The sequence below is a fragment of the Carassius carassius genome, chromosome 8 (genome assembly GCF_963082965.1).
Source record: "Carassius carassius chromosome 8, fCarCar2.1, whole genome shotgun sequence".
Lineage (NCBI taxonomy): Eukaryota > Metazoa > Chordata > Actinopteri > Cypriniformes > Cyprinidae > Carassius > Carassius carassius.
The window spans coordinates 14,754,533-14,774,374 of NC_081762.1; the positions used below are offsets into that span (position 1 = coordinate 14,754,533).

The window sequence follows — 19,842 nt, forward strand, 5'->3', positions numbered from 1 at the left end:
TGGTTTGCTAGGACTGTATGGGGGCGAGATACTAATACAACTATTTAAAAAATCCCGAGTAAGATATTGTACATAAAAGATGTTAACATTTAGTCCACAAGACAAAAAAATTGCTGAAATTATTAAAATAACCCCCTCAAAAGTTTGGGAACCCTTGATTCTTAATACTGTGTGTGGTTACCTGGATGATCCATGACTGTCTTTCTGTTTTGTGATGGCTGTGCATGAGTCCCTTGTTTGTTCTGAACAGTTAAACTGAGCAGCGTTCTTCAGAAAAATCTTTAAGGTCGTGCAGATTCTTCAGTTTTCCAGCATCTTTGCATATTTGAACCATTTCCAGCAGTGACTTTATGATTTTGAGATCCATCTTTTCACACTGAGGACAATGGAGGCACTCAAACACAACTATTTAAAAAGATTCAAACATTCATTGATGCTCCAGAAGGAAACAAGATGCATAAAGAGCTGGGGGTGAAAACTTTTGGAATTTGAAGATCAAGGTAAATTGTACTTAATCGGGAAACATACAAGTATCTTCTGTTGCTTACGAAGGGCAGAACTAAATGGAAAGAAATCATATTTCAACAAAATAAGACAAATTTGGACATCTTCATCGTGTTCAAAAGTTTTCACCCCCTGGTGGCCACTGTATATTTATATAGAAGTCCTACAGTTTAGACCAGTACACATCAACTTTAAAACATTGTCCTCAGCTAGTGCTCAGATCGTTGAGCTCAGACTGGCATAAAGGAGACATCTCGCATAAATGATGCTATAGGTCATTCAGTGGTCAGTGGCCACAGAGCTGTGGGGCAGCATGCATATGTGTTAGGTTATGTTAGGTTATATTTCCGACTGAGCTAGTTCAGTGAACTTGGTCTCTGCACAGACATGAAGTCTGAGTGGGTGTTTGGATCGGTCTCTGGGGCAGATTGGAGATGTAGATATTGGATTGTAATGTCATAGGAAATGACGATGTCATCTGTAGCACTTCAGTCCTAAAACAAGAGTTTGCAGTCCAGCAGTTTCATGATTGCTGTTTGTTAATAACATGAGAGCTGAGAATGTGGCATTTCTTCATGTTTTCCAGGTGTCGAGTTGCTGTGTGACCGTGATGTGGACATGGCCACCCGTGTACAGGATCTGCTGGAGTTTCTTCATGAGAAACAACAAGAGCTGGACTTGGCCGCAGAGCAGCACCGCAGACACCTGGAGCAGTGTGTGCAACTGCGCCACCTACAGGCTGAGGTCAAACAGGTAATGCACAGGCTATGTTACTACATACTGCTCAGTATATACTGTATTCACAGTATATAACAATTTGTTTGTTAATCCTTTCACTTGTTGCAGGTTCTGGGTTGGATCCGTAATGGCGAGTCAATGCTGAATGCAGGTCTGATTACGGCCAGTTCACTTCAAGAAGCTGAGCAGCTGCAGAGAGAGCATGAGCAGTTCCAGCATGCTATCGAGGTCAGTGCTCCTCATATTTTGGTTCCAATGTTTTCAACATTTCCTTGCCCTTTTCTCGGAATAGACTCATTATTGTAATTATAATAGCTCAAACCATAATTATGTTCAATATGTATTAGCGCTAGCGTGCCCCAGCATATGCACATAGATGTTTTTTCAACTAAGGGCAATTATACCTGTGGGCTACAAACATAAACTCAGTTTTCACTCTAATTACTTTATAATTTGCCCACTAATAATGAAGTCTTTTTGCCTTTTTTTTTCTCGAACCAACAAATGTCATTTCCACCACGTCAATTTATGTACCAACATTAATAATAATATTTTACACATTTCTGAAATAACACATAAGGAAATTCTGTTATATTTAAAGTAACCCCTTTTCTTTGTTTTTGTTTTTTAATCCCATATTTCATATTTCTCAAGCTCGCTTACACTGTTGTTCTGGAACAAGTAATAATAGTAAATTAAAACCTGTACTGTTCAAAAGTGCACATTAAAATCATCTCAAGTGACTGTAAAGACCTTTATAATATTAAAAAGGATTTCTATTTCAAATAAAATCTATTTCGAATAAAAACTTTCCATTTATCAAAGAATCCTGAAATAAATAAATATAACACGGGTTCTATATTAAGCAGCATAACAATGGTAGTAATAAGAAATGTTTCTGTAAGCATCAAATCAGCATATTAGGATGATTTCTGAATGACCGTGTGACACTGAAGACTGGAAAAGTCACTTTTGCCATCACAGATTAAAATGACCTTAAATTACTGTATTTTTGATCAAATAAGTGCCACCTTGGTGAGACCCCATACTTTTATATGCAGTGAAAGGTATTTGAAAAATACAAAAAATAACTGAAGGCATGGTGTAAGTTTTACTGTGACCTTAATACAAAATTTAAAATCTTATTTAATAGAAAAATCATCCACTTGGACCTAAACATGTCGTTGAAGAAACACATGCACACCGCAATATGAAACCTTATAATGTCTAAACATATTGATTGATGCTTTAGTTGGCCATTTATCTGCAGCTGTAGCTCATATACGATAATCTGTTTGCTCTCCTCTTCCCTTCCTTTAATGAAGAACCAGGATAACATCAGATCCACTGTCACTGTATCGCTATTAGGCACCTAAAGGCACACAGACAGCCTTCTCATTTCCTCCTACATTCCGACTCCTGTTCTTACCGTTTCTGTACTGAATACTGAGGGATGCTCTGATTTTCAAGATAGAATCTGTAAACCACACTTTGTGGATGAATAATGAACTATCAGTCGTGTCTCACCATCTGTTGTCTTAATCTGACTCCTGCCCCTCTATCTTTTTTAATCTTTGTCCATTCAGGCCTACTATTTTATTCCTTGTCTTTGTGTGTCTTATCTAACTCGTTTTCTCTTCCTATCAATAGAAAACCCATCAAAGTGCCCTACAGGTCCAGCAGAAAGCAGAGGTCCTGCTGCAGGCTAATCACTACGACATGGACATGATCCGAGACTGTGCTGAGAACGTGGCCTCCCACTGGCAGCAGCTCATGCTGAAGATGGAAGACCGGCTCAAGCTGGTCAACGCATCCGTGGCCTTCTATAAGACCTCTGAACAGGTCTGTAGAAGGGTTTGTGTGACTGATGTTGTGTCACGAGTTGTTGTCACATCATAGCTGTGTATTTAAGCATCGCTTGAACAGTATTCATTGACCAGTCACATCCAGGTCTTTTTATTTCATATTGTAATGAGTTTAAAAGGCCAACAGGAAGTTGAAGGCTCATCTTCCCGTCTATGCTGTAGGTGTGCAGTGTGTTGGAGAGTCTAGAGCAGGAGTACAAGCGGGAGGAGGACTGGTGTGGAGGGGCGGATAAACTCGGGCCCAACTGCGAGACAGACCACGTCAGCCCAATGATCAGCAAGCATCTGGAGCAGAAAGAGGCCTTCCTTAAGGTAACGTATCCAAAACCAGAGGGAACATCATTCTTTGAGTCAGATGTTTCTGAACCGTCTGAATCGATCTCTTACTGAATCATCTGAAGTCAGGCAGGCAGTAAAACAAACAGGTGATATCTAGATGCTTAACACAGAGTACAAACAGCATCAGCTGAAGTAAATAGTCACCTGCAAACAGAAATTTCGGCTACAGCTGTGTCATGTGAAGAAGCAGCCATACCAACAAAAATATTTCTTTTCATGTGTTTTTCTGTGGTAACTGCATAGAATAGCAGTTATATAGCCTTTCCTTGGTTACCACTGTAAACAAAGCAGTGCTGCGCTTATGAACAGTACTTTAAGATGCATTATACAGAGACGAGATGAACATGCGGAAGATAGGAATGTAATTATTCACTTAACTCACGATGTGATGTGATTCACTATATTGATTTCACAATACGATTTTCTCTTTTTTGTTTTTTGTTTTTGCAAAATAACATTTAAGACAAATTATAAATGAAAAGGTGTCATTGTATAATAAATAATAATAGCAATGGCTTGGACAAAATTCTGCATGGTTCTTTGTGAAACTAAATATGTGACTATGGACCACAAAACCAGTCAGAATTTTTTTTTTATTGAGTTTTATACATAATCTGAAAGCTGAATAAATAAGATATGGTTTGTTAGGATAGGACAATATTTGGCTGAGATACAATTATTTAAAAAAATCTGGAATTTGAGGGAGCAAAAAAGTCTAAATATTAAGAAAATCGCCTTTGAAGTTGTTAAAATGAAGTTCTTAGCAATGCATATTACAAAAAAAAAAAGGTTTTGATATAATTACGGTAAGACATTTACAAAATATCTTAATGGAACATCATCTTTACTTAATATCGTAATTATTTTTGGCATAAAAGAAAAAATTATCATTTTGACCCATACAGTGAATGGCTATTGCTACAAATAAACCTGTGCTACTTAAGACCAGGGTCACATATGTCAAATAACAAAATTAAATTGACATTTTAAAACAAACCCAAATCAAATAAATAATACAAATAAAAGAAAATCTCTTCATATAGACAAAGGTTTTGTCTGTGCTCTTTCCATTTACAGTAAAAGGCAAGTGTATTTTAATCACGATCAAAACAAAGATGCTGCATGCAGCATGAGCAGTTTTTTAATATAAATTAGTATAATTTCAAAATTTGAAGCAAACGCATAATGGTCTGACTTGTGCTTTGTGAAACTATATGTAAAACATACCTGCACAAAATAAAAACAGCAGATGGTCTGAAGGTAAACACAAATTCACTCTCTGCCAGCAGGTGGCGCTTATGGAACAGCTAAAGACTCTCAAGTCTTACATAAGTGTGTAATAGTTACACGAATAGCAGACACACTATACCAGAAAACTTGAATTTTTAACATTAGCATTTACTGAATTTTTAGTGTTGTTTTGCAACAACCGTTTTGACAGTGTTTGTGTAATTTCTTTGTTGCTATCTCTGTTGCAGGCATGTACGTTGGCCAGACGGAATGCTGACGTGTTTCTGAAATACATGCACAGAAACAGTGTCAGCATGCCAGGGATGCTGAGTCACGTCAAAGCACCAGAGCAGCAGGTCAAAAGTGAGTTCTGGCCACAGCTTGACGTCAAAACGGTCCCGATTATTACTTAAAAATATTGCATAAAGGATGATATACAGACTGTGTATTATCCTACTAATGAAACAGCTATGTATGAAATATATTAATAAATGGACAGGAAATATCAATTTTAGTGTTAATGAGCTGGTTTTGTGTGAAGCAGAAGGCTTCAGACATGACTGGGTTAGCATTCAGTCATGCATTTAAGCAGACTTTATGAAAAAATATTTAAACTTTAGAGTACCACAACTGACCAATCAAACATTCCAGAGAGACGTATAATAAACACATGGAGCCCCTCTTATGTCCCTGTTGTATGTCAAATCCTGTTCCACTTTTCAAACCACAAGGCTACAAATGCTGCCTCTCTGCATGTTTTCCTCTTATTTACCAGTCTTCCCTCTGCTGGCTCTCTGGAGATATGACAAAACACAGTCTGTCATAGGGGTTTAGATCCAGTGCTTGCATGTTGATTTTACATTCTGCAAGCCATCTAAAATAGCTGTGGTGCCATCTAGTGGCCGAGCAGTGCGTTGCAGTCACACTTGAGTTTTTAGCAGCTGGCCCACTTTGTCGCGCTTTAACCCAGTTTAGAATGTGTGCATTGTGAATGCAGCCCTGTTCTGTTCAGAGTGTGCTTACAATGACTCAGATAAGGAAACCGTAAATGGGTCATTCCTCCGCTGCACAGATAAGGGCAGCTTACTGCAGAATGGTGACAGCATTACTCCACTGGGGATCGTCACTTTATCTTTATGCTTCACACACACACACACACACACACACACACACACAACATTGTAAAGTGCATCTGCTTGTTTAGCAATTTTATCTTTAGTGCTCTCAATTTAACATTTATTTAGTCAAATAAATTATGTAAACATAATTTTATCAAATATGAAAAAGTTGTTAAATGATAATAATGCTAATAATAACAATAATGGATTTTCCTATATTAAAGAAATTAAATCATCACCCCTTTAATTTAACATTTTTAAATAAACAATAGATAATTAATCAAATGAATTAATCTTAAAATGTTTTAGTTATGCATTAATTCTATCAAACAATTATAATAATAAGATACATTTATTATTATTGTTGTTATTTTCCTACCATCAGTTAAAGCAATAACTATTCAAGATTTAATTACTCGTTTAACTTTAAATTTTATAACTAAATATATTAAGTTTTATGTAAAAAATATTTGAATAGCTCAAATTTTATTTAATATAATATAATATAATATAATATAATAATTTCTTTTATTTTATGATAATAGAAGTCAGTATGTTAATTTTTTTTATTGTTTATTTCTTTGAAATGCACTGATGGTTGGCTAACCATAACAACAACAACAACATACGTAATAAAAAAAAAAACATTAGTTTTATTATTATTTTCCTACCATCAGTGCATTTCAAGCAATAAACAACAGAATTCAAGAAATAAACAAAATGTTTACTTCTTAAGCAACTCTTTGTAGTGTCCGTTCAGTGATTTACACGTCTGCCCACAATATTGTTCGATCTTTTATCTTCATTTGTGGGCGTTCTCAGAAACATTTGATTAAATAATCTGTACATCTTGCATCTACTACTTTCTATTGATTGAGAGCACTAGTTAAAATAGATGTATTAAATGTAATGATTAGCATGATTTCAGTGGCTTGCCCTTGCAGTTAAAGATCTGCGCTGGTGTTCAAAGTGTTGTGCTTCAGAACTGCGTTGTAAATCGTGTTTAAGAGTGATTATGTGTGATTTTGTAGATATCCTGAATGAGTTACTGCAAAGGGAGAATCGGGTCCTGCACTTCTGGACCATGAGGAAGAGACGGCTGGATCAGTGTCAGCAGTATGTGGTGTTTGAACGCAGTGCCAAACAGGTCTGATGTCTCCTTCTTCCTCCATCTGTTCCTTTGATGTCTGATCAGTCTGATTATTCACTTTTTCTTGGCCCAAGGCTGAAACTGACAGACTCATGACTCACTGCCATGGCTCTAATTAATCTGCACAGAGACATTATAATTTAGACATTTACCTTTATCATCCTCTGTTTGTATGTGTGTGTATTGAGATGTGCATGTCTGCATATGCCATAGCATATCTTCTCAGTTCATTGTAGGTTTAGTTATGAAAATGTTGTTTTAAAACCAGATTAGGGCCATAGCATTTTCTTAGAGAATGACATTTAATAATAAATATATGGAAAAGACCTATTTGTAACCATGCACATTTATGTTGATTGGTGATTGTTTTTGCATTTAGCATTGAACACACTTGCCGTGAATCACTATTTTAAAGTGTTTCTTACTCTCTGTCCAGGCTCTGGAGTGGATCCATGACACCGGTGAGTTCTATCTGTCCACACACACCTCCACAGGCTCCAGCATCCACCACACGCAGGAGCTTCTGAAGGAGCACGAAGACTTCCACATCACGGCCAGAGTACGACTGCACCACAGCGATGACAAACACCTGGGCTGCACCTTTTAACTCTACAGTAACCTAAAGCTCATTCTCTTCCTGTGTCCACAGCAAACCAAAGAGCGTGTGAAGCTGCTGATACAGTTAGCGGATGGTTTCTGTGATAAGGGTCACTCCCACGCCGCTGAGATTAAGAAATGGGTCACGGCCGTGGACAAACGCTATCGAGACTTCTCCCTCCGCATGGACAAGTATCGCACGTCTCTAGAGAAAGCCCTCGGCATATCATCAGACTCAAACAAAGCAGTATGTGTTCTGTTTCTCAGAATTGTGTGATATCTTATCATTTTGAGTGAGTTTGCATGGTTTTGGGCCATAATCTGGTTTGTGTTTTTACCGTCAGGCTGTATTTTCATCAATCATTTTACATACTTTTTACATATTTACATAATTTTTCATGTACGTCATTATCCTAAAGGTACAATTTGTAAGATATTTGCAGTAAAATATCCCAAAACCACAAGGCTAGTGTTATATATTTTGTCCAGCTGATTACTAACAATATTTCTAATGTTTTCAACTACTTGTAAATCACGAGAAAATTCCCATTCTAAACAGTGACACGGGGCAGTGCAATCGCTTGTTAATGACGTTAGTTACCCTTTGTTACTGACTTTACTGACGTAGAAACCACATGACAACAGTGTCGTGGACAAATGCACAAGTAGCTTCGCGACAAACTTCAACTAGAAAGAGATGCCGATCTCACTTTTGTTTTACTCGACAGCTGAGTTGTTTTGATTCGTATCTTTACGGAAAAACGTATGCTATTATAACGATCAATAAGATTAGTATTATGGGGCATACACGCCAAACGCGGTGCATCAGTCTTTGCATTGACTTTGTATGTAATCTACTCGCGCAAATTGTTGAACTCGTGTTAAATCCATGATTTATCTTTCCGTCTGATTGATGGCGGTCAGTGGTTGGGTAGAAGACAACAAATCCCATCATTCACCGCTCCTCCTTAGCATCATCAAACCACACGATTGTTATTCTTTTGGTAGTGCGCCCTCTAGTGGCAGGTCCTACAACCTGTACCTTTAAGATCAAGTCTTTTCAAATAATTTTTCATACAAGATTTACATTACTAAACATTCAGAATACATTAAATCTTATATTTCCTAATATTCTTTTCTAGAAACACTTGTTTTAATTGTATCTGTACATAATAAATTAATAAACAATTCACATTCATGTCCATAAAAATGCAATTAATTGCATACTGTTAAAGTATTTATTTTTGTTTTGTTTATTTGTTTAAGTATGAGTCATTTTATGTGCTAGTTTTAGATTTTGTCATTTTAGTACTTCAACTTCTTTAATTTCAGTTTAAGGTTCACATCTAATATTTATCAGAATATTTTTTGTGCATGTAAACATAATCACTGGGAATAGTCCTGAAAAATATGTAAAGTCAAACTAGTTGTTTTTCATTTCCAGAGTAAAGACTTGCAGTTGGACATCATTCCAGCCAGTGCTCCAGGGTCAGAGGTCAAACTCCGAGATGCTGCCCATGAGCTTAATGAAGAGAAGCGCAAGTCTGCCCGCAGGAAGGAGTATGTCTTATTTACTGTTAATCATTGACCGAAAGCTCACAGAAATATTCAAATAAATTCTTGTAATTTTTTGATGCAATGATTTTGTTTCTTTTTTCCATTTGAATAGCTTCATCATGGCTGAGCTGATTCAGACAGAAAAGGCTTATGTGCGAGACTTAAGAGAGTGCATGGATGTGAGTATTTTATTGAATATTTTGAAAGTTTTTATTTGGATCTTTTGTCCTGAATGATGGAAAATCGAAGCAAATTGATACCTTTCCTTATTTCTGACTATGATGTAAATAGATCTGTCAATTTGCACCTTTTCCTCTCATCCAGACATATCTGTGGGAGATGACCAGTGGCGTGGAGGAGATCCCACCTGGGATCGTTAATAAAGAGCATATCATTTTTGGTAACATGCAGGACCTCTATGAGTTCCATCATAAGTGAGTTCATTTATAATGCAAATGCTTTAAGCATTTTTTTGAAAATAACATTCATTCTCCCGTCCAAAATCCAATGAATTAGTTTCCCGTCCTCTGTAAGTAGCTCATATATATCGCTCTTTATTTTTTCTTCTTCTTTCTGTCACCAGTATATTCCTCAAAGAGCTGGAGAAGTATGAGCAGCTTCCTGAAGATGTGGGCCACTGTTTTGTGACTTGGGTGAGTAGAGTTAATTGTGTTTGAATGCTAATATTGTATCTGCTTCTTTCAGATTAAGGTCATTAAAATGCCTCTTTCATCTTTCATCAGGCCGATAAGTTCCAAATGTACGTGAACTACTGCAAGAACAAACCAGACTCCACTCAACTTATTCTCGAGCATGCTGGAGGATATTTCGATGTGAGTTGAATGCTTCTGTTATGATTTTATTCATTTTGACCATTCATCGTTTCTTCCTGTCAGTGGCCAATTGTGAAAGTCGGTGAATTAAAATTCTTGTTACAGGAAATCCAACTGAGGCATCGCCTGGCCAACTCCATCTCATCATACCTCATCAAACCTGTTCAGAGAATAACCAAGTACCAGCTGCTCCTCAAGGTGAAAACATCTTGAATTCATCCCCAAACTTAGGGAATGGTTTGCTTGTAACCACTTAGAGGTAATTGGGTTTGCATTTGTAGGAGCTCCTGACGTGTTGCGAGGAAGGCAAAGGTGAAATCAAAGATGGGCTGGAGGTTATGCTCAGTGTTCCCAAGAGAGCCAACGATGCCATGCACTTGAGCATGCTGGAAGGTGAGCGGACGCACACAGACACACAAAGACACATCTGGGGCGGATGAAACGGTTTCTGATGGCAGTGAATGTTTTCAGGGTTTGATGAGAACATTGAGTCCCAGGGAGAACTCATCCTTCAGGAGGCGTTCCAGGTGTGGGATCCCAAGACCCTGATCCGTAAGGGACGGGAACGTCACCTGTTCCTCTTCGAAATGTCACTGATTTTCAGCAAGGAGGTTAAAGACTCCAATGGCAGGAGCAAGTACATCTACAAAAGCAAGCTTTTTGTAAGTTTCACATCAAGATGAATGCACTGAACCATGTTTTTATGCAGAAGATCTGATTGTTTGGAATGCTTTGTTTTGCCTGCAGACCTCTGAACTGGGTGTCACTGAGCATGTGGAAGGAGATCCGTGTAAATTTGCCCTCTGGGTCGGACGGACCCCAACTTCAGACAACAAGATTGTCCTCAAGGTAACCCTTTTTTTTGACGTTCTCTTTCTCTTGCTTTGTTGACAAGCATGGCACTGTTTTGGTCCAGCTTCTCTGTGTAGCTTGTCTCTTTTGCACTTTAACAAGTAAAAGGTTGAATATTTGTAAAATCCTAATATTCAGCATGAAGACTTGGTTTTCTGTAGTAATTGACAGCATGCCTCAGGTTCTCTTGATATGATTTGACATTAGATATTACTAAAAAATAGAACACCTAAAGAGAATTTGTATCAAACTATGACAGTGGTTGTGTTCGAAGATCATAGCCCTTTTCTCTTTGGTTGTGACTGCATGTTAATAAAGTGCAAGGAAACAAAAACCAAGAATAGTCTCCACTGGCGGTGGCTTTTGTGCATTGCAAGTGGCTTCTGTCTCACAGTAACTGTTAACTAAACGCATGCTGCTTTAAAACTGTTAAGACTTCTATGTTCAGAACTTTCTTTATTGAAATGTGACAAAATTGCATAGTTATTTACTGTCCATATATACGTGGTTTACAAGCTGAAGAAAAAAAAATTCATATTAAAAATACAAACACATATCTTATCGCTTATATATATTATACCTTTTTTCACAAAAAGAAAATATGTTGAACTATATAATATGTATGTATATAAAAGCAGTAGCTTCTTTTTGTTTGAAAAATAGTTTTAAATTCTACTTCTTAATCACTATTTACATCTTCAAATGGCAGTGACTAATGTATAAATCATGTATCACAACACTTTTGCAAAATTGGCTCTAAATGATCACTAAATATGTTTATTAATGTTGTCCCTATGTCTTACCAACCACAGTGTCATGCAGTATGATATATGGCATTTTATAAAGCAGTAAAATCTTGTATATTTCTATATATTTCGAATGAAGCTAAGTCAGGGATGCAAACATGGATCCATGGTGAGTACAGCCCCACAGATAACTCACCCTTAGTTCACCATAGAACAGGAAATCAGTGTGTACTCTTGTTCAACATTTTGTATTTCTCTGTGTTTTCTTTCTCCACACACATAAACACAGGCGTCCAGCATTGAGAACAAACAGGATTGGATCAAACACATCCGTGAAGTGATCCAGGAGCGCACTGTGCATCTGAAGGGGGCGCTGAAGGAGCCCATCCACATCCCCAAACCTTCCACAGCCAAACACAAGGGTCGCAGGTACACCCCCAGGCGAGTGAAACTTCTCTTTTCTTACTTAAATATAAGAAAGAATTATAAGAATATTCATTTTGTCATTTTTACCATTTTAGTTTTCTTAATATGTGGAAATATACTAGGACTAGGTGTGTGTTAACTTCCTGTGTGTGTGTGTCTGTGTGTGTGCAGGGATGGAGAGGATCTGGACAGTCAGGGTGATGGCAGCAGTCAGCCAGACACCATCTCACTGGCCTCCAGGACCTCACAGAACACACTCGACAGCGACAAGGTGAGGACACATCTCCTGTCTGAGAGAATGACACTTAAACCTTTCAGAGCTCCTAATGTTGATCTCAATAAAATTACTAATGAAAAGGTTTGCAGCGTTATTTTACCATTATGTATATACTGATACAGTATTTGTATTATTTTGAAATGGTTTGTTTTAAGTTTTCGTTTTCATTTTAGTTTAGTTTTAAGTTTAATTGTATGTGCTTTGTCATTTTATTAGTTTTTATTTAATATATGTATTTTTAATAATTGTAGTTACAACCATAAATCACCCAAAAAATGTATTTCTGTCATCATTAATTCAGCCTCATGAAATGAAATGTTAAAATGTTGCCTTGGCAACTTGATGAAATAAAATAAATAAATAAAAGTTTTATATATATTTTTAATAGTAAATTTAGATTAATAGTAAAAATTTGTCATTTTACTTAACAGTAACAACACTGAATATTGGCCAACATTTTTTATACAATATCAAGGACAAGGCAAAGACTTATCAAAAAAAAAATAACAGTACAAAATATTAACAAAACAGCTTACATATTCAAAGAATAATACACAAAGCACACTGTTGCAATAATACACTATAAATAATGTACCAGTAATTTATATTATCAAAAATGAATTCATTTCTAAACAGCTAATGCCTTCTTATTCTATTATTTCTGTTCTGGGCTGGTTAATACATTTAAATGAATGTTTATACACTTTTCAAAATGGTTTGATCTGGAGCATTTTGAAACTTTTTTTTTTATAACTTTTCATATTACAATTTTTTTTTACTGACCTTTGTTACATTTCAGGCAAAGTAAAATCGACAAAAATTTATGAATATAACATGGCAAAAACTTCACAACATTTAAAGGACATTTAAGAAAATCACTATATCTTAAAACATGGCTCTTTTCTTGAATCTTTTTTTCTCTTCAGTTGTCAGGTGGTTGTGAGCTCACAGTGGTCATCCATGACTTCATGGCCGGTAACAGTAATGAACTAACAGTGCGAAGGGGACAGACGGTGGAGGTACTAGAGAGGCTCCACGATAAGCCGGACTGGTGCTTGGTGCGGACCACTGACCGTTCCCCTGCCCTGGAGGGCCTGGTTCCCTGTGCCATGCTCTGTATCGCCCACTCCCGCAGCAGCATAGAGATGGAAGGCATCTTTAACCACAAAGGTGGGCAAACGTCCGAAATGCTTCCTAATAATCCACACAAACCTGTGTCAGATAATAATCACAAGCTTTTCTGTATTTCTCCAGACGCGCTTTCTGTGTGCAGCAACGATGCCATCCTGCCAGGCTCCTCTGCCACCCTGCAGCCAGGTCATGTGATGGGCTCCCAGAGTTCCCCTGGGCCCAAACGCACTGGCAACACATTACGGAAATGGCTAACCAGCCCTGTAAGGAGACTCAGCAGTGGTAAAGCTGACGGCCATGTGAAGAAGTTGGCACACAAACACAAGAAGAGCCGTGACGTCAGAAAGAGCGCAGACGCAGGCTCGCAGAAAGACTCTGACGACAGCGCAGCCACACCACAGGATGAGACTCTGGAAGAGGTTTGAATATTGTTCTTATACTATTATTCATACTTTTTCAAAGCCGGTCTAACTGGCTTTCTGAATATATAGTCTAATATATGGTTTTGTCCCTAATCCTCCACAGAGGGTGCGGAACGAGGGTCTGAGCAGTGGGACTCTCTCCAAATCATCGTCGTCAGGAATGCAGAGCTGTGGAGAGGAAGAGGGAGAAGAAGGAGCTGATACTGTGCCACTTCCTCCACCCATGGCCATCCAGCAGCACAGCCTCCTCCAGCCGGACGCACAGGATGACAAGGTGAGCCGGCACATGACAGAGGAGTGGGGTTGGTACGAGTGAGAGTCACTAGTTTAGATTTCTTTCTTTCTTCTTTTTTTTCTTCTTCTTTTTTTTTTTTAACGCCAACCGTTAAACCTCAATCCTGTTAGATATCCTCAAATCAGTTCTGTGTGCCCCCGCTTTAAATAATATCTCCTTCTGGGTTATTCAGTTTCGCAGTTCTAGCTCAGTTCCGATTTACTACAATGCAAGCATTGTTTTTCTAATCATTTTAAAACTGGAATGGGAATCTTGTGTCATATTGACTCCCATCACACCTGGGAATAACATGCGTCTTTTAAGACTGGATCATTTTGGAGATGGTCTTAAATGGATTCTGATCACATTTATTGAGCTGGAAATGTGTCACAGATCAGATTTTTTTTTTTGGATAAGCTAGAGAAAAATATTTAAAGCTCAATGACAATGGCGTGTACATATGTGTACATATACGCAGCTCGTAACACTTCTTTATATGCTTGTGCGCGCTTTTATTGTGTGCGAGAACGGCGTGTGGGTATCGAATTGAGCTCTCTTTCATTTCTAATTCTTGTGGTTTAAAACTGTTTGAACATGTAAATTGGCAAATTAATCAGCGAATCATGTGCGTGCCAGAGCAATCAGAGCAATCTTTCATTTACATATTTAACATGAAATCGTCAAATTGCTACTGCTTATCAATCGCATACAATAAATAAGAACTATCATTAACACATAATAAATAACAAAGTGTGATATCTATACACATTTTTCCAAGAACGTTCTTGCGAGCCGGTAGCAATTCGTCCACGGCCCGGTAGTCGGTCGCGACCCTTTGGTTTGGGACTTAAGTATTTAAATTAATAAATTATTATTAATATATTAAAATAATCACACTAAATTGAAATAAAGATCAACAAAAGAAAATGAATTCTGGTTCGCTAGTGTAATATGTCAACACTACTAGTTTTATATATATATATATATATATATATATATATAAGAAATTGAAAACAAGCAGTATTGTCAGAATTACTATAGAAATACTTCTCCTACATTGGGGGAAGGAGGATCCTTCAAATATTGTGTTGGGCAGCGGGAGGCTTTCGAGTCAACAAGGTTTAAAACCACTGTTCTTCATACAATCTGAACATGAAATGCATGTTAATGCCAGCCTAAGAGATAGAGAGAGAGTCTCTTTTTAAAAGGCTACAGTAGGATGAAATGCAGGAGTTAAAGCTGGTCTCAGCGCTGCCCAAGAACAGCTTGTGACACTAATTTGTTTTTCTCTTTTGTTTTGTTTGGGCTGTATTGTTTGCCATAGCATTACGTTGATTTGTGTCCTGTCTTTGTTTTATCTCAGTTCCCATACCTCTCCATCTGACTCCTCCCTTTCTGGTCTCCCTCCTTTCATATCACTTTTCATTGCTTTCTTTTCCCATAACCCCCGGCTTATCAAAGGATCCAAGAACTCCCTTCTTTCTACTTTTAGTTGCTGTGTTTTTTGGTTCTTGTTTTCTTTTCTTTTTTTGCTAGAGTTTTAGAAACAGACCACTTTGAAGTAGTAGTGTTCTTTTAGAAGCGAATTCCTCGTTTTGGTTTGATTCCGTTATTGCACTTTCATCTAGACAAGACTCTTTCTGTTGTTTAAATCTTTCTGATTTAAACTTGGAACTTCAAAATGCCCTTAATCATCCTTTTCATTTTTTTCTATCTTCTAATCTTTTTTTTTTTTTTTTACTTGTTTTATGTTGTTGTATATATTTAGTCCCACCTTTAATAGATTTTTCTTCTAACGAGCTGGTTTATGACTGGGTTCCTCAAAGACTTTCAAATGCAGAGTATAAAGGCACATGTGGTGTTAGAAGTACTTGTGCAGGTCTATGCAAATGTGAACTTCAGGGGGCTGCGATTCTGTAGAAAGAGGGTCATGTGCCTTACAATGTCTCTGAAACTCAGAGACCACCCTCACTCTTTACACCTCTAACCAACCCTCCAAACACCGCCCATTCACAACCCTCCCCCCTCCCTTCTGTGCTTATCCCCTCATTATCCACTCTGCTGTCTGATTGGCCTGTAAAAGCTAAGCAGACCTGAGGCCACACCCAGACACAAATTGGAAAGTCTGGAAGGCACAGCAAGGGTGAGAATTTCTGCTGGATTTCCCTCTATTTCTATTTGATGAATGTTTCTGATTGCCAGTTTACGAACCTAAAGTAAAGAAAGCCACCGCCTATCTCAGGTGCCGAGCATCAAGCTTTTGTGAACCAAAAGTCTGTCATTAAATTTTTTTATCATCCATATTAATTTAAGACCCCATGAAATGCAGCAGATTTCTTTGTTTTTTTGATATATTTCCTATTTTGGTCCGTTTGGTTGCAAGATAAAGACTGCCCATTTGATGTGTGCTAAAGAGTATGTTAATATATTGATATCACATGAAATTGTTTTGGCCGTTTTAAAGCCATTTTGATTTCATGGGGCCTTTTTTATGAATAATTGGTTGAAATACAAATATCTCCTGTTTGCAAATGCAGATTTTGTATGTTCACAATGGTGTGAAGCCAGACTCCTCATCATAATATTAGCGTTAGTTACAGATGCATTTAACATAAGGCTGAGAAGCTATTGTAACTTCTGTAATAAAAACAAAAAATTGCATAAATGTCCTTAAGGTCAAAGAGAATCAACTAGATCCTAAATCCATGCCTGAATGAATCACGATTACAGTTTAGCTCCACATGGTTCATATTTCCTCTGTGTCATTCAGTCTGGCTTTCTTCCCTCTTTCACTGTCTTTATTTGTGCAGACCTCTTCCCGTCACTCCGTCCGACCCTCCAGTTCTGAAACCCCCAGCGCTGCAGAGCTAGTCAGTGCCATTGAGGAGCTGGTCAAAAGCAAAATGGTAAGTGCACAGATATATAGATATATATATATATATATATACATATATATATATATATATATATGTCATATAATGCTACAATATACCCATCATATTATTTGGTCTGATTTCTCATGTCCACATAGGGTCTGGAGGACAGACCTAGCTCTTTGTCTGTGGAGCAAGGGGACAGCAGCAGCCCCTCTTTCAACCCATCTGATAACTCCCTCCTCTCTTCCTCCTCTCCGATCGATGAGATAGAGGAACGCAAGACTGGCTTCCACAAGAGACGGCAGTATGTCATCACACTCTTCTCTCTCTCTGTTATTTTCCTCATTTATTGTCAGAGTCTATAAAAAGTGTCCCCTTTCCTCTTCTTAGTTTCGTACTGCTGGAACTCATCGAGACCGAGAGGGACTATGTGAGAGATCTCAGTTTGATCGTGGAGGTAAATGAATAGTGTTCACGGGATGCTGAGATACAGGGTGTGATCATGTGACTAGATCTGAAGCACACACTTGTGTTGTGTGTCTGGTAGGGCTACATGACCAGGATGAGGGAGGATGGAGTTCCAGATGATATGAAAGGAAAAGACAAAATAGTTTTTGGAAACATTCAGCAGATATACGACTGGCACAAAGAGTAAGTATCTAGTCTGTAAAGTATTATATTTTCAGTTTCATCTTCAGTCTTCATCTTGAAGAGATTTTTTTTAATCCTTAATGTTTCAGTTTCTTCCTGGGAGAGCTTGAGAAGTGCCTTGAGGATCCTGACCGACTGGGCCCTCTCTTCGTCAAACATGTACAATTTTAAGCTTTTTTTAGGCACATAAACTTACTTTTTCTGTTATATGATATTGTACATACTCATGAACTCATCATGCCTTTCAGGAGCGGAGACTGCACATGTACATTGTTTACTGCCAGAACAAACCTAAGTCTGAGCACATTGTCTCAGAATATATCGACACCTATTTTGAGGTGTGTAACTGAAGTCTTGGAACATAATTTCTGCCCATTATAGAGATTGCATTTCCTTATGAAATATATTTTGGATTTTTGTCAGTATACCACCAGATAGAAATCACATAGAACATAATGAAAGATTTATTATGTGATATTGAATAAATGCATTATATAGAAGCATCAAGATCTGTTTTTGACCCTCTCTTGCAGGATCTGAAGCAGCGTCTGGGTCACAGGCTTCAGATCACTGATCTGCTCATTAAACCGGTGCAGAGAATCATGAAGTACCAGCTGCTGCTCAAGGTTTGTCCATCTGGTCCAGTGCATCTCATTGTTTTGGCCCTATTGACAGAGTAATCATGATTTTGATGTCTCTGCTTTGGTTTATTCCTTTCCAGGATTTCCTTAAATTTTCCAAAAAAGTTGGAATTGATTCAGTAGATTTGGAGGTTAGTTTTTTTCTATACTATATACTACAATTCAAAAGATTGGGATTAAAAAGGCATTTTAGATGTTTTTTTTTTCCTATTGTAATTTGCTTAAAAAAGGCATTGAAACAACAATATTGTAAAATATTATTGCAATTTAAAATATAATTTATTCCTGTGAATGCAAAGCTGAATTTTCAGGGCCATTACTCCAGTCTTCAGTCACATGTTCCTTCAGAAATCATTCTAATATGCAGATTTGCAGCTCAAGAAATATTTCTTAATATTGTCAACTTTGAAAACAGCATTAATAACAGCTTTATATTTTTTTCTTTGATGAATAGAAAGTTTAAAAGTAGAAATTTTTCTTTTGTAACAATAAGAAATATCTTTACAGTCACTTTAAATCAAGTTAATGTGTCTTTGTCAAATAAATAAAATGCATTGACCCAAACTTGTGTGTGTTTATGTATATGTATATGTATATATATATATATATATATATATATATATATATATATATATATATATATATATATATATATATATATATATATAATGTATATGTGTTCATTTATATATTGATTATATATATATATATATATATATATATATAATGTATATGTGTTCATTTATATATTGATTATTGATTGGTTGTCTTATGTATTTATACTGAAGTTATTGATATGTTGTAGAGAGCCCTTGAGGTCATGTGCATTGTACCAAAAAGATGCAATGACATGATGAATGTTGGTCGACTCCAGGGATTTGATGTAAGCCTGCCGTGACCTTTTTCATCAGTAGATTATTATCAAGAATAATTGTCGAGTTTTACATGTGAATCGGTCTCTCTGTCCTTCACAGGGAAAGATCATTGCTCAGGGGCGTCTCCTCCTGCAGGACACCTTCACTGTGGCTGAACCGGATGGTGGCCTGCTGAACAGAACGAAGGAGAGAAGAGTCTTCCTTTTTGAGCAGATTGTTATCTTCAGTGAACCTTTAGATAAAAAGAGGGGCTTCTTGATGCCTGGTTACCTGTACAAATATAGCATCAAGGTACAGGCATCCTCGTCTGACAGTTTCTAATTTTATCGTGACAGATTCTGTGATAAATATAAAATTGTATAAAGAAGATCAAAACATTCTGTTTGTATGTGTGTAGGTGAGCTGTCTGGGGCTTGAGGATAGTGTGGATGGAGACCCATGTAAATTCATACTGACCTCCAGAATGTCCAATGGCAGCAAAGAGGCCTTTATTCTGCAATCAAGCCACCCTGGAGTCCGACAAGTCTGGATGCTGCAGATCAGCCAAATCCTGGAGAGCCAACGCAATTTCCTCAATGGTACAGCCACCAGCAATTCTTTTAAGTGTATATAAGTCTTTAAATCATCTAGAAATCATCTTCAAATTGAAATAATAAAGTGTTGTGTACATAAAGTTCATGAAGTCCAATGCATTAGCTAATGCTAATGAGTTGTGACCATGGACCACAAAACCAGTCAGA

The 19,842-nt window shown here is 37.3% G+C and overlaps 1 protein-coding gene across 7 annotated transcripts in view; it reads left to right on the forward strand.

The window, feature by feature from the left end:
* Nucleotides 1–19,842, forward strand: part of LOC132145391 (triple functional domain protein) — a 104,511-nt gene that overhangs the window by 75,558 nt on the left and 9,111 nt on the right. For 5 of the 7 annotated variants that reach the window (XM_059556398.1, XM_059556393.1, XM_059556394.1 and 2 more), the window contains 34 exons: nucleotides 1,091–1,257; nucleotides 1,351–1,470; nucleotides 2,893–3,084; nucleotides 3,270–3,419; nucleotides 4,925–5,039; nucleotides 6,826–6,941; nucleotides 7,381–7,503; nucleotides 7,594–7,788; nucleotides 8,986–9,101; nucleotides 9,211–9,277; nucleotides 9,423–9,532; nucleotides 9,682–9,751; nucleotides 9,842–9,931; nucleotides 10,037–10,129; nucleotides 10,213–10,324; nucleotides 10,403–10,593; nucleotides 10,679–10,780; nucleotides 11,669–11,698; nucleotides 11,819–11,970; nucleotides 12,127–12,226; nucleotides 13,159–13,402; nucleotides 13,487–13,782; nucleotides 13,889–14,059; nucleotides 16,870–16,965; nucleotides 17,091–17,239; nucleotides 17,326–17,392; nucleotides 17,483–17,586; nucleotides 17,676–17,745; nucleotides 17,835–17,924; nucleotides 18,120–18,212; nucleotides 18,308–18,358; nucleotides 19,033–19,110; nucleotides 19,202–19,393; nucleotides 19,500–19,680. In XM_059556398.1, the coding sequence (XP_059412381.1) occupies nucleotides 1,091–1,257; nucleotides 1,351–1,470; nucleotides 2,893–3,084; nucleotides 3,270–3,419; nucleotides 4,925–5,039; nucleotides 6,826–6,941; nucleotides 7,381–7,503; nucleotides 7,594–7,788; nucleotides 8,986–9,101; nucleotides 9,211–9,277; nucleotides 9,423–9,532; nucleotides 9,682–9,751; nucleotides 9,842–9,931; nucleotides 10,037–10,129; nucleotides 10,213–10,324; nucleotides 10,403–10,593; nucleotides 10,679–10,780; nucleotides 11,669–11,698; nucleotides 11,819–11,970; nucleotides 12,127–12,226; nucleotides 13,159–13,402; nucleotides 13,487–13,782; nucleotides 13,889–14,059; nucleotides 16,870–16,965; nucleotides 17,091–17,239; nucleotides 17,326–17,392; nucleotides 17,483–17,586; nucleotides 17,676–17,745; nucleotides 17,835–17,924; nucleotides 18,120–18,212; nucleotides 18,308–18,358; nucleotides 19,033–19,110; nucleotides 19,202–19,393; nucleotides 19,500–19,680 (4,293 nt within the window). The remainder of the gene's footprint in view (nucleotides 1–1,090; nucleotides 1,258–1,350; nucleotides 1,471–2,892; nucleotides 3,085–3,269; nucleotides 3,420–4,924; nucleotides 5,040–6,825; nucleotides 6,942–7,380; nucleotides 7,504–7,593; nucleotides 7,789–8,985; nucleotides 9,102–9,210; nucleotides 9,278–9,422; nucleotides 9,533–9,681; nucleotides 9,752–9,841; nucleotides 9,932–10,036; nucleotides 10,130–10,212; nucleotides 10,325–10,402; nucleotides 10,594–10,678; nucleotides 10,781–11,668; nucleotides 11,699–11,818; nucleotides 11,971–12,126; nucleotides 12,227–13,158; nucleotides 13,403–13,486; nucleotides 13,783–13,888; nucleotides 14,060–16,869; nucleotides 16,966–17,090; nucleotides 17,240–17,325; nucleotides 17,393–17,482; nucleotides 17,587–17,675; nucleotides 17,746–17,834; nucleotides 17,925–18,119; nucleotides 18,213–18,307; nucleotides 18,359–19,032; nucleotides 19,111–19,201; nucleotides 19,394–19,499; nucleotides 19,681–19,842) is intronic. The other 2 variants (XM_059556395.1, XM_059556399.1) reach the window with 1 other exon arrangement.